The sequence below is a fragment of the Loxodonta africana genome, chromosome 6 (genome assembly GCF_030014295.1).
Source record: "Loxodonta africana isolate mLoxAfr1 chromosome 6, mLoxAfr1.hap2, whole genome shotgun sequence".
Lineage (NCBI taxonomy): Eukaryota > Metazoa > Chordata > Mammalia > Proboscidea > Elephantidae > Loxodonta > Loxodonta africana.
Genome location: NC_087347.1, coordinates 3715414 through 3737279, shown reverse-complemented (window position 1 = coordinate 3737279; position 21866 = coordinate 3715414). Strand labels below are relative to the sequence as shown.

The 21866-nt window shown below is 48.5% G+C and overlaps 1 protein-coding gene across 20 annotated transcripts in view; it reads right to left on the bottom strand.

Moving 5' to 3' along the window:
* The window catches only part of HDAC4 (histone deacetylase 4), a 338607-nt gene that overhangs the window by 95688 nt on the left and 221053 nt on the right, over positions 1 to 21866 (bottom strand). For 18 of the 20 annotated variants that reach the window (XM_064286430.1, XM_064286436.1, XM_064286431.1 and 15 more), the window contains 2 exons: positions 11649 to 11799; positions 1709 to 1829 (listed from right to left, as the gene is read on the bottom strand). In XM_064286430.1, the coding sequence (XP_064142500.1) occupies positions 1709 to 1829; positions 11649 to 11799 (272 nt within the window). The remainder of the gene's footprint in view (positions 1 to 1708; positions 1830 to 11648; positions 11800 to 21866) is intronic. The other 2 variants (XM_064286422.1, XM_064286439.1) reach the window with 2 other exon arrangements.

Below are 21866 nucleotides of genomic sequence, written 5' to 3'. Positions count from 1 at the left end.
AGACTAAGAGAAACTAGGAAGAAAAGCCTGGCAGTCTACTTCCAAAAAACAGCCAACAAAAATCCTATGGCTCAGATCACAACGGTCTGCTCCACAACTGATCGTGGGGATGGCACAGGGCCACGCGGCATCTCGGACTCTTGTGCACGGGGTGGTCTTGTGAAGGGGTGTCCCCCTGTGGTCTTGATTTGCGTGTACCTGATGACCAATGAGGTTGAACACCTTTTCATGTATTATTCATATATCTCATTTTGTGAAGTGTCTGGTCAAATCTTTTGCCCACCCCCCCACCCCCAGTGGGCTGCTTGTCTTTTTATTATTGAGTTGTAGGAGCTCTTTGCATATTTTGGATACAAGCACTTTACATATTTTGGATACATGCATTGTGAATATTTTCTTCCAGTCTCAAAGAGCAGAATTTTTTAATTTTGACAAAGCCTAATTTAATCAAGTTTTTGGTTTATAGTTAACGATTTTTGTGCCCTAAGAAGTCTCTGCCTAGTCTAGGGCCACGGAAATTTTCTCCTGTTTTCTTCTGGAAGTATTACAGCTTTAGGTTCTACGTGTGGGCCTGTGATCCACTTGGAGTTGACTGTTGTGCAGTAAGGGCCAAGTTCAGTTTTTTCTCTCTGGGGGCCCAGTCTTCTGACAAACAAAAGTGTTCCTATCACACAACCAGTAAGTGTAAGAGTTCCTTCTGATGTTTGATTTAGAGCCCCAACATGACACAACAAGAAAGTGCCCAACGTCAGCGTGAGCCACGCTTCCACATGACTTCCTGAAGCCTGAGTTCTATCCCACTTCCGCCGCACGCCCCAGAATCACCCTGGAAAGAGGGCACTCCCGCCAAGCCACTAAACCTCGGCAGGCCCGCTTGTCCTGAACAGGGACCTCCCTGCCCACCCCACCACCCCTGTCCAGGCTCATGGGGAGCAGCCAGTCAGCCCTTCTGAGACCACAGTGGTTCTGGCCCCACTGCTCACGGGGAACAACTAGTCAGCCCTCCTGAGACCCACGGCGGTCCTGGCCCCACTGCAAATGACAGGAAAGGTTAGGTCTCTACCTTCCCTTGCCTGCTGCCCGGCGCCCTGGTCACCCCCTCCTCCCTGAAACACCCCATTCCCACCCCTCACCAAGTGCAGTCACTGTCCTTTTGTGGCATCACGTTCCCGTGACCCCTCGACCGGGGACACTACCCCCTGCCCGCTGGCCTCCCTCCTCTCATGCACAAGGCCATCACCATCCCCTGGAGACACACCCTGCGTCATCACCCAAGTTTAGAGAGTAAGCGGGGCACACGGCCTTTCTTCTGTTCTTAGAATGAACAAGGCTCTTTCATGGCCTGTCAATCCTCCAGGCTTGGGAAAGGGCGTCTTATACAAAAATAACAAAAACACCACAGGTATGTACTGAACTGCCTAAGAATCTGGGAGACACGGGATAGAAACAGGGTCAGTGTGTGTGGACAACTCAGGCCTGAGCTCCAGCTCAAGCTGCTCCTTTTGTGGCTGGAAAACCACGTGAGAAGCCAAGAACGTGCCCACCTGTGTGACGGTCGCCACGCCAGCGGAGCCCAGACGCTCTCGACTGCTCTCGGGGGGACAGACGGGGTGCGGTTCTAACTGAACCACTGACTGTGGGGGCCCCGGGCCCCGAGAGGAAACCCAGGTGTGGGAGCCACGCCGCCACCCCGCGGACAGCCACTTACCCGTACCAGTAGCGAGGGTCACTGGAGATGCAGTGGTTCAGGCTGCGGTGGGCCAGCGCCTTCTTCTTGTTCAGGACAAACTCCTGTAGCTTCATCTTCACTTCCGTGCTGGCCACTGCACCTGGCACGTGAGAGAGCAGGATGGTGACTCAGGCAGGTCGGCGCGGAGAAGGGAAGAAAGGGACCGAGACAATCGGATTCTAATTCAGGACGCTTCCGGCACCAGGAAGGCGTCCTCAAAGGAAGGAGAAGGACAGGAGGGGTTTTAATAGAGGGCTTATTCCCATCAAGATTTCTACATAATTGCATTCTGTTTAAAATGCAGATTTAATCATCACAGAGACTTATCATTACCTAACACAAAACCCGCTTCTGAGCTTCTGAAGGGAGCTTTAACACGCTCACATAAAAGAGCGTTTGAATTAAGCGCTGGCAGCATGGTGGCCTCGTTCCTGCCTCAGCAAAGGCAGCAGAGGCTCAGAGAGAAGGTTTTGTGCACATGGAAGTGTCCCACCCGCAGCCAGAGGGTGGGACGGAGCATCCTAGGTAGGCTGGCTTTAAAACCGGCCACTGCCCACACCACCCGTTCACTTCCAACGCCATCAAAGGTCTGGTTCTTTGCTTCCAGCCCAGTGGCTACCTCGTTACGCAGAGTGGATTTCACCAAGTGGGACTAAAGGCATAACGGTACATTTTGTGGTCCTCTTGTGTTGGTCGTGGTCGGTTTCCACAGTCCCACTAAAGAAAACTGCCAAACTTGAGAAAACGGACCCATCCCAAGAAAGCCTAAACTCACCATCCTAATACAAGACCCGTCAGCACTGAGTGCCTTTCCTCAGTTACCACCTGCTACACAGCACCTACCTGCACGTCCACTTAGGAACGTCCTCGGAATTTTCCCTATCATTATGTAATCCCTAAACAGTGTTTTTAACAGTTAAAAACCATTTCACTCAACGAGTGAAGCATAACCTGGGGACCTTTTCCTGGTTGGGAGAGCACCCTGGATTATCCCCCCGCCCCGCCCATCTGTCACGAGAAGCTGTGTCGGTAGATGACACCTTCCATGTTGGGAATTATTTCCTTAGGAGGGATTAGCTGCGGTGAAGTAAGTTCCTTTACGTGGCCTTTTGCCTTGGTTCTCTAGAAAAACAGCTTGGGAAGTCTTCCCCCTAAACCCTGAGGAGCTGCCTTTCGCCTAGTTTTCTGGCCCAGAGGGTTTGTTCCTTTTGTCCAGGTTGACTGACATTTCTTGGATAAGCTGTAAACAACTTGATGATTTGATACTTTTTGTCTGGCCCTGGGCTGCAGTCTGCTCTGCGATCGGCCTATCTCATGCACCTTGCGGGGACTGGTTGGTTTACTGTGCAAACTGACCCAACAGGATTGAGTGACTTGCAGAGTTTGGTCCATCAGTGGTCCTGCTGGGCGGGTTATACCTTGAAATTGACAAGGAGCTTGCTTATAGAAGCAGCCAGCACCACCACCCCCCACCACAGAGGTTTTTCGGAGGTAAGGAGAGATGAGAGAAGGAACAGAATCAGAGAGAGAAGAGGTGAGGCACCTCCTAAGAGCCGTAATACAGGTCAAAGGCTGTAACACTGAAGGCAGCAAGCGGCCTGGAAGGGGCCCTGTGGCAGAGATGGCAGAAAGCTCCTTCTCGGAATACAGCTCAGAAAGCTGAGCAAGCTGCTATACTGGCTATGTGCTGGGCCACTTAGCAGCGGAAAGGCCAAAGGCACTGTGGGGCTGAGCTGGCCTGCCTTTGGCAGTGGCAGATGCCACCCTAAGATGTAACCCTAAGGCCGAGAGGGGGCATACACGGCCAAGAGAAGGGCTGCTTGCTTGCACGGCAGAGAGGAGCTGACGGAGCTGTCCTGTTGGAAGCTGTCCTGCACTGAAGAAGGCAAGGATATGCTCCCTTCTTGGCAGAGCCTTTCAGACCTCGCCTATGTGCTTCCTGATTGTGATCCCAGTCCCGAGTTGTGCCTGTTACTTCCAAGTTGATCCAGATTCCAAGTTGTAGTCTGTTACTTCCCTAATAAACCACATAACTGTTGAGTACAGTGTGTGAGTTCTGTGCGGCCACTACAACAGATTATCAAGCCCAGCAGAAAAGTGGAAAGTTCCATCGGAGGAATGGCTGGTGTCGGAAATGGAGAATAAATTGGAGTGGGGAGGTACGTCTGACCTCCACCTCATGGGAACCGGCATCGTGCTGATCCTGGTTCTTATCCCTCAGGAACCTAGGTGATTCCTGATGCTACAAGACATTAGCATGTTGATTAAAATCTGACAAAATGAATATACAGCCCTTGAAACAACTTGCTTCATAAATTACTTTATAAAATGTTTTTATAAAATGTCCACTCCCATCCGCAATGCGCCAGAGGGGGCACCCTGCTCTGTCTCGGCACTCAGGGTGACCACTGGCAAAAAGTTAGGTCACCTGGTATTGCACTGTTCATATCCCTGGGAACCACCAAGGCACACATTTATGTTACTTCTATCTCCTTTGCTTACTTGTCTTTTTGGGTCTTCATGGGGTGTATGTGGTGTGACTGGGGGGGGCAGTATTGTGGGTCTGTGTGGGCATGATTTAAATGTTTTTCCATTTGGGTTGTATGGGTTTTTGATGATAGTAAGTTTATTGACAGCTGCTGTATGCTAGGTCTGGCACGTTCAACGCTTATGTTAAACCTATGCACAGGTTTGTTAGTGTCCCCCGGTTATGGCAGGGACACAGAGGTCATCTCAGGAGGTCTGGCTCCAAAGGCCTGGCAGCTCTGGCTCTGTGTCATCCTCCTTGCATCTGAGCAACTGTTTGTCCCGGCTTCTTGTTTCCCCTTTCAATGTTGATTATTTCTGATACTCAAGTGCTAATTTTTATGAAGTCTACTCTGTTTTTCCCTTTGTGATTTTTTTTCTATTTCCTTGAAGCTCTGCAGCTAATCTTCCTTTCAGTGGCTGGATAGGTAATCAGCTTTGTCCTCGTTCTGCTGTTTGGTTTTCACTCATTTGTTTGCTGTTACTCTTCTTTCACACCTCGCTCTTCTGCACCTGAAGGTATATGTGGGTGAGTTTTATGAGGTAAGGCCCGGTGGGTGCTTCCACAAGCTGCCAGTGAGTTCTGAGTACCATCAGTGAAATTCTCTTCTTGTCCTCTTTGTCACACGTGTGTTGGTTACCAATCCGATGGACTCTGTGTTTAGTTACGCACACTTCTCACTGTGAGGCCAGATCCCACTGCAGTTACTCTGAGGTGGAATCTCAGAGTGTGCCGTGCACAAGAAGCATCTGTTGGCAGGACCTTCTCTGGCAAACGTGGTCCGACAAGGCTGCAGCATGACTCCACCTAGAGCCACCAGGGAAAACACAGAGAAAGTGAACACAGGTGATGGGAGAGCAAGATGAGGAAGCTCTGTCTGACCCGTCCTGATGCGCAGACTCTCATCTTGTTTCCATCTCAAGGTCTGAGGAAAGGACCGCTTTGCTCAAGGAGGGAGAGCTTGTGGGAGCCCCAGGTGCTACGCTATGGCAGACAGTGCATGACGCGAAGCCATGGCTGCGGCTGGCACCGGAGGACCGAGGACTCCAGGTGGTGTGGCTCCAATCTCCACGGGTAGAGCTGGCGATGCTGGGTGCTGCAGGCACACAGGAGGACTCCAGAAAATGGCCATACCTCTGTTCCAGGAGCAGCTCCTCTATGGGGCACACTGTCGGACCTGAACATCACTTAACACTTTTAGCTAAGTTCTTTCACGGACTTATCAGAAAATCACACACTTACGGAACTACTTAGATCTGCTCCTCGCAGGCACCAGCTCTGCTCACCAGCAGGAAGACAAGGTGAAGAGGAGGAGCCCCTGTGTGCTGGGGTGGAGGGCAAGTGCGAGGCTAAGTCAGCTGGGTGGGGGACAGAGCAGATGCGGGCAGGGAAGGCCCACCAGGCCAGGAGCAGAATGTGCAGAGGCCACTTGGATCTGAGTGACAGATAAACATCGCCACGTGCCGTCAGAGCTTGCCTTCTGCCTGAGTTTTCCTCCTTGTTCTCACCCCCAGCTCCACGCTGAGGAGGGCCGGCTTTACAACTGTGACAAAGGATGACTCTTGGGACCAGGTGTTGCTCTTTCAACTGCAGCCTTCAGGGCATTTTCGAGCATAGTGAAGGAATGACTTGTCAATAACAGTGAAAAAATGGAGATCCTATTAGTTTCAAACTGCTCAAAGGTCAAAGACACCTTCGCTTGGTTTTTTCCTCTAAGTACACACCAAAAAAAACCCATTGCCATCGAGTCGGTTCCAACTCATAGTGACCCTATAGGACAGAGTAGAACTGCCCCATAGAGTTTCCAAGGAGTGCCTGGCGGATTCGAACCGCTGACCTTTTGGTTAGCAGCCGTAGCACTTAACCACTACGCCACCAGGGGTTCCCCCCAAGTATAGTTAACCTAAATGAAAGCCTAATTGACTGAAGATAGCATATTTATACTGAATGAGGTGACAACTGCTGCAGGTTCTAAGGGGTCCCGGCTTTATCAACTTAATAGTGCTATTTGGTATCAATAAGTAAAAGACAACTGCAGAATTATTTAGACTTGAAAGTATTATAAATGGTTACAAACGTAACAAAACTTTGTACTAAATATTCAACAAGAAACTCGTAAAAACAAAACGAGAAACCATATAGCAGATGTTTGCGCTACATTTTTGGATGTTTAGGGCTGGAAAGACTTCATGCCATTTGCATTTCCCCCACAAATGCTCTTTAAGTCGGCATGAACAGGCCTCTTCTTCATGGTGGTGCCAGGGTCTCCGCTTACACCAGGGCCAGGGAGGCGTCCACGGCAGGGGCTAGCCGGCCTCGCCTTCCCACCGCGAGACTGCATTCTGAGGGCTCCGAGGCTCTGTGCTGCGTGCCAGACACCCCGACTGTACACAGTTTATTATTGATAATGAAACACGACCACCCAAATCCACAGAGGGGAAACCGTGGGCTGCAGCCAGTGACCAGGCTGGGGCCCAGCAGAGAACAGTGCTTCCGCCTGGTAAACAGGTCTGAAATGGTTTCTCAAGGCCTGTCTTTTCTATTTTGCGAGCCTTAAGTCAATATTTTATTAGACTTTAGTTAACAATGAAGAACTAATTCAGACTGAGTTAGCGAGTGTTACTTGCTAATTTCAATTTTTGCTATTTGAAAAATGGGGATTTTTTGGTTAGCTGTGGCACAAACCAACTAGCTGACACAGTTGAAATGTCAATCATTTGATAAACAATTATTGGTCCTACTCCAGAAGACAAAAGCACACAAGTCAGACACACATGGAGGTAGGAGCAGACGGCAGGACAGCGGAGGGGGAAGGATCCAGTCGGAGGCCTGTTTGTGAGTCCAGCCTCAGCATCAGCTGTGGATGGCCATGACCTAGCCCTCTCGTGGGGCTCCCATGAGGACCAAGTGCAGCGTTGGCCAGGGGTGGCTTTCCAAAGGGAACACGGCGCACCGACACTAGGTCATATCTGAAAACCTCACGGAGCGCAGTTCGGCTCTGAAACACACGGGGTGGCCAGGAGTCAGAATCCGCTGCACGGCAAATGGGAAGCAACAAGCGAGAGGATCAGCCTACCCTAGTGGTTCTCCACCCTGGTTGCTTGTACAGACCACCCGGGGGATTTTAGGAATGAAAATGCTGACGCCCAGATCAGAAGACCTGCCCTCCACCCACCAAACCAAAAAACCAAACCCAGTGCTGTCGAGTCAATTCGGACTCATAGCGACCCTATAGGACAGAATAGAACTGCACCATAGAGTTTCCAAGGAGCGTCTGGTAGATTCGAACTGCCGACCCTTTGGTTAGCAGCTGTAGCACTTAACCACTATGCCACCAGGGTTTCCCCCCCAGCAGCACTGGGATATTTTCTCGGCCCCATGCGCAGTCAGCCCAGAAGACCACTGCTCTACATGGTACAAGTTCTAGGTGTTACTCAGAGTAAAAACTCTCACGTGCTTTCCACATTGAAATTCTGTCAGTCCCTTTAAGTGAATATACATTTTCCGTATACTTACTATTCCAAGAGTACAATGCTGCAATAACTGGTAATTGTGAAAACTGTTAATTTTATGTACAAAAGCAATTACTAAGAACTTACAAATAGTTAAACAAAAAAGTAAACTGAAGATTAGGAGAGTATGTTAGTTACATGATTTTAGAAAAACACTATCTCTTTTAGAACCTACAAATATTTATGAAAATGTAAAAAATAATATAGGTATAATAATACAGATCAGAATATATTCTAACTTTTGTAGAGTTGTTTGGTATAATACAATTCATTACATTAAAAATAAGCTTAAGAAATGCATTTACTTGAAGTTACTTAACTCCTTTTAGACCATAAGGATTTTAGGAAAACACATCCCATGTGGAAATCCTTCAAACCTGACAAGGATTAATTAGAGGGAAAACGTCCATTTTGCAACCTCAAAATTACACAGGGAAGACAAATCCCACAACCAAAATATATCCTTTCTGTTCCAGGCATAATCAAGAAGATGAGGACTTCAAAGAAAAGTAGAGCGTGTTAGGAGAAGCTGAGGTACCCCAAACACATTTTCTTCTCAATAATATAACTTCAAGGATATTTGTTTCTGGTGTTGGCAAAGTAGGTTAATTCAAACTAAACCTACCAAGAATGACTAGAAGACCTGGAGTAAATATTAAACCTTCTGTTTGAAGGCACCAGAGAGCTACTAGAGCCGTGAGAAACAACAGTGCCAGGACAGAGAGAGAAGGAACTCCCAAGAGCTGGGCCCAAAGTTTGGGCAGACTTGTCCCTACAGGGCCTGCTGATCTGAAAAAAAGGTAGCTGAGAGTCTTTGAACCCACTCTTAGGGTCAAGAGCCACAAAAAGTGGAGGTCAGGACCCACTGAGAAAAGACCCTAACCACCCCAACAGGCTTTGGGTAAGCACCCCAAAGGGCTGCACCTTAAGAATAAGGGAAACCAGGAATAAACGCCACCTCATAAGGCCTGAGACCCAACTCCAAGTCATCTCAAACCTGACTGGATGAAGGTGGACATGGAGTTTTAAAGCCCCTGTTAAATGAGGAAGGAGCAAAATGAAATCCCATCTAAAGAGATATATCACCATCCTAGACCCTGTATAGGGACGCTGAGTCAGAATCGACTCGACGGCACTGGGTAGACCCTGTATCATCCCCATAACTTTTTATACACAAAGTCTGGCACTCAGTGTAAAACACCCAGGCATAAGAGGAGACATAACAATGTGACTGGCCAGTAACTGAACACTTAACCCTGGGTGGTGCAAGCAGTTAGCACCTGACTACTGGAAGAGAGGGTGGCACTCGGAACCCACCCAGAGGAGCCTCGGAAGGCAGGCCTGGTGATCTGCTTCTGAAAGGTCACAGCCTAGAAACCCTACAGAGCAGTTCTACTCTGTATACTTGAGGTCGCCATGAGTCGGAATTGACTTGACGGCAACTAACCACCACTAATTTCCAAAGCAGTTGTACCAACTTACACTTCTACTGGCTGTGTGGTGAGAGTTCCTGTGGCTCCATGGCTTCACCAACACTTGCTACTGTCGCTCACTTTAATGTCAGCTCTGTACTGGTAGCTGCTTGCTTCAGCTGCATTTCTCTGATTACCAGTAAGAGTTTCCAGATAGGAAACGGCAGTAGGAGAAATAAATAAATTGTGGGATATTCAACAAGGAATGCTGTACAGCAGTAAAAATAAGTTATATCACATCCATCCATGTTACAATATGGAGGAATATTAGAAACAAAAATTGAAGTACAAAAGCATGCTGCAAAAGAATATCTGTTGTACGATCCAGTAAAGATACACGTAAAACGAAACAATCCGTTGTTTCGGAATACAAAGGTGAGAAACTATAATGAAAATTTAAGAGTCAGAAACACAAAACTGTGGCTAGCCCTAAGTCGGAGAGGAGAGGGGAGGGGCTAGGTTAGGGAGGCGCCTGTGGAAAACCTCAAAGGTAACTGGAACATTCTTCTTCTAAAACTGTGATGCGCATTCTTTGTTTTATGGTCCTTTACACTTTACATATATTTTGTAAATATCCTTTTATATCTACTCAATATTAAGAATTTTAAAGACTAAGTAGAAAGTATTTTACTAAGAAATACCAAGAGTCATGGATAATTAGACAACAAACTCTCACTAAACTGCACAGAAGCACCTGGGACGAGTATATCTTCACCACTCCTGCCGTGTGTCTGCGGATACGGGACTCCCAGCACGCGGCCTCTGTGGAGACCACTGCGTGGGCTTACAGCTGGGTGAGCAGAACCGTCCTGCAGACCATGAGAAATCACTGCATCCCCAAGTCCCCTTCCCCCTGTTAAAGAGGTGTGAAAAGACATCTATTCTTACTCATGAACATCAGAAGAGAAAATCACCCCACATTCACTGAGATTTTTAGAGAAATCTGCATCTCCGCTTATTTCCAATATTCCAAAAGGACACACAATTTCAGCTGAGCTCTGAAGTCTTAGACAAATGTTCCAAGAGGAGAATGGCTACCCTGTGATGCAGAGCCTGTCCACTCATCTGCTGACCAGGCCCTGATGTGTCACTCAGAACAACCAGCTGTCACCAGCAAGAAGTCCATCAGTCACACCCTAGGGGATGCTGGGAGCAGCAGAGTCACACCCTGGGGGATGCTGGAAGCAGCATCAGTCATACCTTGGAGGATGCTGGGAGCAGCATCAGCACCACTGCTGCCCAGCTCTGTGAGGGGTCAGCTGGGGCTTAGAGCCTCCCCTACACGGGCACCATCCTTACTACATAGGGCTATGCTGTGCTGCACCAGCAGCTTGGGCGGCTGGCAGAGAAGGGATGGCACCTCTCCCCCGATAGGTACGGCCCTCTAAGTTTCCAAAGGGGGAAAACAAAAAATAGAAGAGTATTAAGTCTGGCCATTCCTTAGACAGTACCAGGGAACACTGGTCTTCAGACACTAGCACAGCAGCCACTATACGAAGTAAAAAATGAAGGTCAGAAGGGCAAGCGTGACACCTAGCTGTCAGTCACGTGTAGCTGTGTGCCCACCTCAGCTACTGGGTTGTCCTCACCCATTAATACCAGGTGGAGGGGCGCCTGCAAAATGCTCTCAAAAGTACTTTAAAACTTGGGACAGAACTCACAGATGAAGTTCAGTACACATCTGGTCCGCTTTAGGGTTTTTAAATCAAAATATTTAAATATTAATACTTAAATATTAATGTTATTATTATTTAAATATTAGTATTAAAATTCAAATATTAGGAACACTGCCAAATATTCTTCAAACTGCTTAAATCAAACCAGGCATCGTCCTGAGGGTCCCTTGCTCTGATGTTAACGCTGAACCGTGTGACCCCAAAGAAGCCTGGGCTCCTTGACCTTGGTTGCTAAACTTCATGTAGGAAACACTGAGGCATCACTTCCACGGAGGACTTCTGTCCCCACTGCTGCTTCTGGAGGCAACAGCCCAGTCTTCCAAGGAAAGGGCCCTCCAATGCCTGCCCTCCCATGGCCCACACTCATCCTCCTTGTCCTTCCCCAGCGCCCACCCGTCCATGGCGCCCACACTCACCCTCCTTGTCCTTCCCCAGCGCCCACCTGTCCATGGCGCCCACACTTACCCTCCTTGTCCTCCCCCAGCCCCCACCCACTCTCCTTGTCCTTCCCCAGTGCCCACTTGCCCGTGGTGCCCATGCTCATTCTCCTTGTCCTCCCCCAGCCCCTACCTGCCTATGGCGCCCACCCTTACCCCACTTGTCCTTCCCGAGAGCCCAACCATGGTGCCCACACTCACCCTCCTTGTCCTTGCCCAGCACCCACCCACCCATGGTGCCCACACTCACTCTCCTTGTCCTTCCCCAGCGCCCACCCATGGCGCCCACACTCACTCTCCTTGCCCTTCTCCTTGTTCTTGAGCTGCTGCAGCTTCTGCTCCCGGTGCTGCTTCTCCAGCTCCTGCTCTTGGCGGTGCCGCTCCAGCTTCCGCTGGTGTTCCAGCAGCTCCTGCTGGTGCTTCAGGGCCAGCATCTCCTGCTGCTGCTGTGAGCGGGAAGGAGCAGACAAAGACGGTCAGGACCTTGGCTCCAAAGATGTAAAGTCAGAATAGACACGCAGGAGGAAAACTAGCAAGGCCCAAGGCCTCTCTGCTCCTGAGGCACCTGGGCCCGCCCTCCACCTGGACAGCACTGCCAAGGAGCCCACGCCGGCTCCACTCTGGTTCCTAATGGAATAGAGGGCTACTCCAGGCCCTAGAGGACATCAAACTTTTTACATGCTAAAGATGAAAATAAATACCATTTAAGTGCTGGAGGAAAATACATACAAATATTTATTTATATAATCTTGTGATTTTCTGGGATGGCCTTTTGAAGAATAACACAAATGTGTGTGCGGTGGTATGACCACTTGGACAACTGTTTGGCACTTTCTTACAAAGTTAAACACACATCTGCCCTGAGACCAGCAATTCCACCCCTAGGTATTTAACCAAGAGAAACGAAAACCTGCGTCCCCACAGCGACCAGTACAGGAGCAAGCATGGCAGCTTTACTCCCCGTACCCAAATGGACACACCCCAAGTGTCCCTCCACAGGTGACCGTGTGAACAAGATGTGGTACATTCATACCACTCCACAATAAGGAAAAAAAAACAACTACAGACATACCAGATGACACGGACAAGTCACAAAACACGCAAAAACAAACACGCTGATGCTAACGAGGCTGTTAAAGTGGGGGAAACAGTGTAGAAGGGCCGGTACTTTGAGTTTCTATTCGGATCAAGTGCTACAAGATGGGAAACTGACACAGGAGAACAACAAGCAGAAGGAAGTCATCTCTTGGGGCTGGGAGGACTGCAGCAGTGGGGACCTGCCAGGGTGATGGAACAGCTTTCTGTCTGGTTGGGGTGGTGTCTGCATGAGTGTTCACAAATGTCAAAGCCCCTTGGACAGCACCCGAAGTATCTGTACATTTTATTGCACAAAAATCATCTCTAACTTTAAAGTGACACCACTGACTACATAAAAATTTCACATGCCTTTAAGAAATAATGGTATAAATAAAATTGAAATGAAAAAGGTAAAGGAAAAAAGTCTTCACAATATTTATGATATACAGATCTGGTTTATCTACATATGGCAACGACAAACTGAGGAAAAGACGAGCAGAGAGATGCGAGAGCTTCAGGAAGACATGCTCGGAGAAATGCCCAGCCTTGCTGGGGTCCAAGCCACCACAGCCTGTGGTGCCCAGCGCTGACTCCGATGCCCCGGAGAGGTTTCCCTCACAAGCGAGTCCATCATGGCCTCCTTTACACTCCTCAATGGTCCTGGGGCTCTGGAGTACAACCAGACTCTGTCCCACCCTGCAGGCTGAGCAGTGTGGTCCCTCCCCCTCTTCTGACTGGACTGTCCCTCTTTCCCGTTCTCAGGCCTCTGGTCTCACACACCTTCCCTCACCCTCCAAACAAGCCACTCCTGAGGACTTCAGGGCCTTTGTGTGAGCAGCCCCTGTAGCCCCTACTCATCCTTCTGGCCTCCCTGACTTGCTGCCCCCCTAGAGGGGACTCTGCCTGGTCCTGAAGAAGGTCCCTCACTTCACGGCCTCATTCCCTCTTCTGATTCCCTACGTCGTTTCTCTGTGATGAACACTGTGTCCTGATTTCAACGACTACACTTTCCATGCCTAAGATTCCTGCTTGGCCCTTGTCCTAGCGTGTTCATTTTGGTTTTTTTTATTGCTGGTAATGCTTTCTCTCTCTTCTCTGTGTATCATCAGGAGGACTTCCAAACCCTGGTCCTTCAGCGGGGATGTTTCTGCAGCTGACTGGCTCGGCCATGTAGCATGTTTTCTTTAGAAATGCTCATGTCCCTCCAGCGTCTTGTCATTTGCGCCCTGGAGCTGGGGTCATTGCTCCCGGAGATATCCAGGAAACACGTGCGCGAGCGCGCGCACGTGTGTGTAAGTATGTGCATGTATCTGTATGTACATATGTATATATGTGTAGACAAATGGCTGCATCAGCCCCTCTGAGCTTTGGATGGGGGTGGAGGAGTCCCAGGCATTGTGTCCCCATGCCTTGGGAGACATCTGGGGACAGGAGGGACAAGGGGGGAGGTGACACACAATCTACTGAGTGCCCATCAGCTCCATTCACCCTCCTAGCACAGGCACCACCCAGCTGTTCAGCTCCGCCCACCATGTAGGTACACCCCCACCCTGCTGTCACCGCAGGATTTACAGACGAGTCTCCCCTGGAGCTCTACGTCCTACAGGCACTAGGGTTGGGACTCTTGGCCCCAAGGGGTAGAGAGGCTGAGCAGAGCTACAAGGGTTTATTTCCTACTTGCCTCTGCTCTGTGAGCTGCTTCCTGCCTGGCTGGCACCCCCAGCCCTAAGTTCACGCCAGGCCCAGATGCACTGGCCCACCACATGGGGTTCCCATCCTTCTGTGGCCTTCCTGCAGCTCCTCTGGGGTGACCATGGACATGGAGCCCACAGCTGAGCTAGTCCAGTGTCTCGTAAGAAAGGAGCCCCTTCCCAAACTTCTCTCTCATTCCATCTGCCCTCCAACCTCGAACCCGGCTCCCCGAGCTCAGGAGGGGCAGGGGTCCTCCAGGACCACTACCATGGCTGTAACACTAACACAGGGCCTCTCCTGTGCACCTGTGGCCCAGGCACGTGGCAGACACACCTTGGGTGGCCTTCTTTCTGCCTGTCTCCCACTCTGCTCCACTAGTCTCACTCTGCTCTCCTCCTGGGCACCTCCATAGGTCTCACTTCTAACTCTCTTCCTGGCCGCCTCCATAGGTCTCACTCTGGTCTCTCCTCCTGGCCACCTCTGTAGGTCTCACTCTGGTCTCTCCTCCTGGCCACCTCCATGGGTCTCACTCTGCTCTCCTCCTGGCCGCCTCCATAGGTCTCACTCCGCACTCTTCTCCTGGCCACCTCCATAGGGTTCACTCTGTGCTCTCTTCCCAGCCACTTCTATCAGCCTCACTCTGCATTCTCCTTCAGCCTCGCAGAGAATCTGCCTCTTCTTCCTATGGCCTCACTAGCACCTGACATGGTTCCTAGGCTGAGCTCCATGCTGTCTACAGCTCTGACCAGGATCATAATCTTTCTCTGTCCAGAGCTCATGCACAACCACCAATGCCAAAGATAAGGAAACTGAAGAGTTTTACCAACATCTGCAATCTGAAACTGGTCAAACATGCTATCGAGATGCATCGATAATGACTAGTGACTGCAATGAGAAAGCTAGAAAAAAAGAAGGATTCGTAGTTGGGAAAAATGGCTTGGTGATAGAAACGATGCTGGAGATAGCATGATAGAATTTTGCCAGACCAACGACTTGTTGTTGTTAGGTGTCGTCTAGTTGGTTCCAATTTGTAGCAACCCTATGTACAACAGAACAAAACACCGCCTGGTCCTGTGCCATGTTCACAATCATTGTTATGCTTGAACTCATTGTCGCAGCCACTGTATCAATCCATACTGTTGAGGGTCTTCCTCTTTTTCACTGATCCTTTACTTTACCAAGCATGATGTCCTTCTCCAGGGACTGATCCCTCCTGACAGCATGTCCAAAGTATGTAAGATGCAGTCTTGCCACCCTTGCTTCTAAGGAGCATTCTGTTTGTGCTTCTTCCAAGATAGATTTGTTCATTCTTTTGGCAGTCCCTGGTATATTCAACATTCTTCGCCAACACCATAATTCAAAGGTGTCAACTCTTCTTTGGTCTTCCTTATTCATTGTCCAGCTATCACATGTGTATGACGCGATTGAAAATACCATGGCTTGGGTCAGGCGCACTTTAGTCTTCAGGGTGACATCTTTGCTCTTCAACACTTTGAAGAGGTCCTTTGCAGCACATTTGCCCAATGCAATGCATCTTTTGATTTCTTGACTGCTGCTTCCATGGCTGTTGATTGTGGATCCAAGTAAAATGAAATCCTTGACAACTTTAATCTTTTCTCCATTTATCATGATGTTGCTCATTGGTCCAGTTGTGAGGATTTCTGTTTTCTTTATGTTGAGGTGCAATCCATACTGAAGGCTGTGGTCTTTGATCTTTATTAGTAAGTGCTTCAAGTCCTCTTCACTTTCAGGAAATACATTTTTTCAACAACATAAACAGTGACTATACACACCGACCTCGCTGGACGAAATACACAGAAATTGAATCAACCACATCTGTGGAAAGAGACAATGCAGAAGCTCAATATCATCAGTTAGAATAAGGCCAGGGGTTGGCTGTGGATCAGACCATCAATTGCTCAAATACCAGTTCAAGTTGAAGCTGAAGAAAATTAAAACAAGTCCACGAGAGCCAAAGTATGACCTTGAGTTTATGTCAGCTGAATTTGTAGACATTTCAAGTACAGATCTGATACACTGAACACTAATGACCAAAGACCAGATAAGTTGTAGGATGAAATCAAAGACATCACACATGAAGAAAGTAAAAGGTTATTTAAAAAAAAGACCAAAATGGATATCAGAAGACTCTGAAACTTGCTTTTGAATGTGGAGTAGCTAAAGTGAAAGGAAGAAATGATAAAGAGTTGAATGGAAAATTTCAATGGGTGGCTCGAAAGGACAAAGTAAAGTATTATAACGAAAAGTGCAAAGCTCTGGAGTTAGAAAAACCAAAGGGGAAGAACACATTCAGCATTTCTCAAGCAGAAAGAACTGAAGAAAAAATTGAAGCCTCGAGTTACAATACTGAAGGATTCTAAGGGAAAAAAAACTGGATGATGCAGGAAGTATCAAAAGAAGATGAAAGGAATACACAGAGTCACTATGTCAAAAAGAACTGGTCAACATTCAGTCATTTCAGGAGGTAGCATATGATCAGGAACTGATGGTAATGAAGGAAGAAGGTGCACTGAAAGGAATGGCTAAAAACAAGGCTCCAGGAATGGACAGAATACCAATTGAGATGTTTCAACAAATGGATGTAATGCCAGAAGAGCTTACTTGTCTATGTCAAGAAATTTGGAAGATAACCACTGGGCCAACTGACTGAAAGGGATTCATTTACATGCTCATTCCAAAAAAGATGATCCAGCAGAATTGGGCAATTATTGAATGATATCATTAGTATTACAGGCAAGTAAAATTTTGCTGAAGATAATTCAAAAATTGTTGCAGGAGTATATCCACAGGGAACTGCCAGAAATTCAAACCATATTCAGAAGAGGGCATGGAGCCAGGGATATCATTGCTGATGTCAGATGGATCCTGGCTGAAAGCAGGGAATATCAGAAGGATGTTTACCTGAGTTTTATTGACTATGCAAAGGCATTCGACTGTGTGAATCATAACAAACTATGGATAACACTGCGAAGAACACTTAATTGTGCTCATGGGGAACCTTTACATAGATCAAGAGGCAGTTGTTCGGACAGAACAAGGGGATACTGATTGGTTTAAAGTCAGGAAAGGTGTGCGTCAGAGTTGTATCCTTCCACCATACCTATTCAATCTGTATGCTGTGCAAATCATCTGAGAAACTGGACCATATGAAGAAGAACAGGGCATCAGGATTGGAGGAAGACTCATTAACAACCTGTGTTATGCAGATGACACAACCTTCCTTGCTGAAAGTGAAGAGGACTTGAAGCACTTACTGATGAAGATCAAAGACCACAGCCTTCAGTATGGATTACACCTCAACATAAAGAAAACAAAACTACTCAGAACGGAACCAATAAGCAACACCACGATAAATGGAGAAAAGACTGAAGCTGTCAAGGATTTCATTTTACTTGGATTCACAGTCAACAACCAAGGGACCAGCAGTCAAGAAATCAAAATATGCACTGCATTGGGCAAATCTGCTCCAAAAGACCTCTTTAAAGTGTTAAAAAGCAAAGACATCACCTTGAAGACTAAGGTGCGCCTGACCCAAGCCATGGTATTTTCAATCCCCTCACATGCATGTGAAAGCTGGACGATGAGTAAGGAAGTCCGAAGAATAATTGATGCCTTTGAATTATGGTGTTGGCAGATAATATTGAATATACCATGTACTGTCAAAATAACAAACAAATCTGTCTTGGAAGAAGTACAGCCAGAATGCCCATTAGAAATGAGGTCGGTGAGACTTTGTCTCACATACTTTGGACATGTTACCGGGAGGAACCAGTCCTGGAGAAGGACATCATGCTTGGTGAAGGGGAGGGTCAGCAAAAAAGAGAAAGACAAAAGATGGTTGACACAGTGGCTGCAACGATGGGCTCAAACATAGAAATGGCTGTGAGTATGGCACAGGACTGGGCAGTGTTTCAGTCAGTTTTACATGGGGTCATGTAAAACCCCATGTAACTGATTGGAAGGCACCTAAAAACAACATAACAGAGCTCACGCCCAGTACCATCTGTGCGAGTGAACACGGCGCGTCAGTGAACCAAGAGAGGCCGGGAGTGAGATGAGTGAGAGCCAGTGCTGAGTGATGGCCATGCCGTGGGGCAAGTCTCTTCCACACACTAGGCCACAAAGGCTTTCTTCTAGAACATCAGCTTTGTCAGCTGCCCACTCTGAAAATACGTAAGAAGTTTCTTCTCTCCTGCAAACTGCATGCAGCCTGCAGCCTGGAAGGTGTGTAATCAAGGTGGCAGGACACACTATAAACTCCATGTTCTGGTACGTGATACAGACGCCTGCAGCAGAGGGCAGCTGGAGAGAGCAGTGAGAGTTCCTGGCCTTAGGGCTGGCCTTCGGGACCCCTTGGAGTGCTCGGTCCCCTGGGGGTAAGCCAGGTCATTGACACACCCATACCCATTTCCTAGAAACCTGAGGTGGTGCGTGTACAGGCAGTCTGTTGCCATCACCGCACTTATTAGTGAGCACGCGGTGGCGTGATGATGACGCAGGCAACGGAGTGAGTGAGTGGGATCTGGGCAGCACGGCACTTCTCCAGATGTGGGCTCAGACACAGGGCTCAGTGTGTCCGCCACAGTCAGCAGCGGCCTCATGTGACCTGGGAAGCCTGAGGCCTGGGGAATCTCCTCCACCACCTGGGACAAGTAATAAAAGGAAGGAAGTAAACAGTAGGGTGCTGCTCTCGGGGCCATAAAACGAGGTCCACTTTAATTTTCTGCATCTCCGAGAGAGGGAGTCACAGTATCAATGACTGAGCTCTAAGAGGCTGCTCCGCCCATGGAAACAGCCAAAACAACAGCAACATATTTTATGAGTATGTGTTTGCATACTTTGTGTCTGTGTTTACACACACACACACATACACGGTCAGCTTTACTAGAAAAAGACATGCACATTGAACCACCGTGGGAAGAGTCTGTATGTCTTCACCCTCTATATGGTCACAGGAGAGGAAAGGACGCCCCTGCAGACCAACAGTGACAGTGTAACCCTTTGTGAAGGGTCATCTGGCAGGATGTTTTAAAACCGTAACATGCAGTCTCTCTTCTCTAAGGCGGGATTTCCTCTGAGGCAGTAACTGGCCAGGCGTGCCCACACCTCCCTGAGGGTGGCAGCTGTACTTGAGTGGGAACCACCAAGGACAGCGGACTGCACAGGTGTGGGGCCATCCAGGGGCCCCAGTGGCCAGGATAAGGGAGGAAAGAAGGCCCCTCGCTGCCCGCGGGCCACCGCACCACGTGGACAAGGAGGCTCCCGGAGGTCCAAGGTTCCCCGGCAGCTCCTGGGGTCACGGGGTCAGCCACGATTTAAGCTGGTTCACATCCAGGGCCAGCAGGGATGGCCCCTGTCTGACAGCAGGCCTAATAAAACATATCGCTGGAAGCATGTTCTTTGACTTATGGTTCCCAAGGGCTTCCTCTCTCGTGATGAAACCGTCAATGTAGCGCACACGTCCACAAGTAACTGAAAGTCCCACGAGGAGGAGGAAGAAAGGCTGAAGAGCTGTTATCAGAGCCGAAGACACGCACGCCACAGGGGCCACCGAAGCAGCAGGTGCCAGAAACACATGGGGGTGCAGATGTATCCCCAAACCTGCCCGGTGCTCTGCTGCTGACCACCGCAGGGACAGCTTGCACCTCAGAGCCTCCCCATGGCCCCGACTGCATTCCCGGTCCTCCACGCCCTTCCTGGGGTGTACGGCAGACAGGCTTCTCAGAAGCCTTCACAGTCACAACCATGCAACCCTAAAGAGCTCTTCTCTCGAACAGGTGACATGACTGTATCAAGGCACCCTACAAGTGCAGGGCGTGTACATGCGTGTGCACCAGGGTAGAGGGAGCTAAATCCTCACACTGTCGAGTGGACAATCGCGACGCGGAATATTCAGCAGAAAGTGGGAGCTGGCTTCTAGAAATCAGAGCACAGGACAGCAGACAGGCCAGGGGACCCAGGTCGGGGAGTTGTGCAGGCCACGCTGTGTTAAGTAGACACTGAAGAAATCCCACTGCCGTCAGTTGATTCCGACTCAAAGTGACCCAATAGGACAGAGTGGAACTGCCCCATAGCACTTGGTTTTTAAGACTGGGAACGCATATTCCTTTGATGGAATCTCTGGGTGGTACAAAAGGTTAACACACTCAGCTGAAAGGTTGGAGGTTTAAGTCCACCCGGAGAGGTGCCTCGGAAGAAAGGCCTGGCAACTGGTTGTTGTTGTTAGGTGCCGTTGAGTCGGTTCCTACATATAACAACCCTATGTACAACAGAACGAAACACTGCCCGGTCCTGTGCCATCCTCATGATCATTTTTACACTTGAGCCCACTGTTGCAGCCACTGTGTCAATCCACCTCATTGAGGGTCTTCCTCTTTTCTGCTGACCCTCTACTTTACCAAGCATGATGTCCTTCTCCAGGGACTGATCCCTCCTGACAACATATCCAAAGTATGTGAGATGCAGTCTTGTCATCCTTGCTTGTAAGGAGCATCCTGGCTGTGCTTCTTCCAAGACAGATTTGTTCACTCTTTTGGCAGTCCATGGTATATTCAATATTCTCTGCCAACACCACAATTCAAAGGCATCAATTCTTCTTCTGTCTTCCATATTCATTGTCTAGCTTTTGTGTGCATGTGAGGTGATTGAGAACACCATGGCTTGGGTCAGGTGCACCCTAGTCCTCAAGATGACATCTTTGCTTTTTAATACTTTAAAGAGGTACTTTGCAGCAGATTTACCAAACGCAATGCAACTTTTGATTTCTTGACTGTTGCTTCCATGGTTGTTGATTGTGGATCCAAGTAAAATGAAATCCTTGACAACTTCAATCTTTTCTACGTTTATCATGTTGTTTACTGGTCCAGTTGTGAGGATTTTTCTTTTTTTGTTTGCTTTCTGTTTTTTTTTTTTTTTTGCCTGGCAATCTACTTTTGAAAAATAAGTTGCTGTAAACCCTACGGAGCACAGTTATACTGACACACATGGGGGCACCATGAATCAAAAGCAACGGATTTTACTGGACAGACAGATATGCTCATTGCTGTGCAGTGAATTCTGACTCATACTGACCCTGTATGACAGAGTGGAACTGCCCCAGAGGTTTTCCAAGGAACAGCTGGTGGGTTCGAGCTGCAGATCCTTTGGTTAACACCCCAATGCTAACCACTGTATCACCAGGGCTCCAAACCAAACCTGTTGCCTTTGAGTTGATTCTGAGGCATAGCAACCCTACGGTAACCACATAGGACAGAGTAGAACTGCTCCACAGGGTTACCAAGGAGTAGCTGCTGGATTCAAACTGCCGACCTTTTGGTTAGCAGCCAAGCTCTTCACCACTGTGCCACCAGGGTTCCAGATAGATAGACAAAGTTAAAAAGGATGCAACAAATCCAAAAAATAACAAGTCTAGATAACTGCCTTTCAATCATTTATGCTGTCCCAGGCCACTAAATAATCAGCAAGTTCCTGAGTGTAAACCCCCCCATGCCTCTTACCCCCCATATACTTACACGCTCACCCCGCCCCCTGCCCACCTTGACTGCCAATGCTTCCCTGGGGTCCAGCTCTAAGTAGAAGTGCCCAAGAGGGAAGAAGGAAATTCGGCATGTGCTTAGGCCTCAAATGGCAAAGATCCTCTGTGAGGTGCAAGCGTAATACTGAGCCTAATAATCCTTATTAAGGACCTTATTGACCCCAAAGTAGCAATTTAAGTTATACTTTA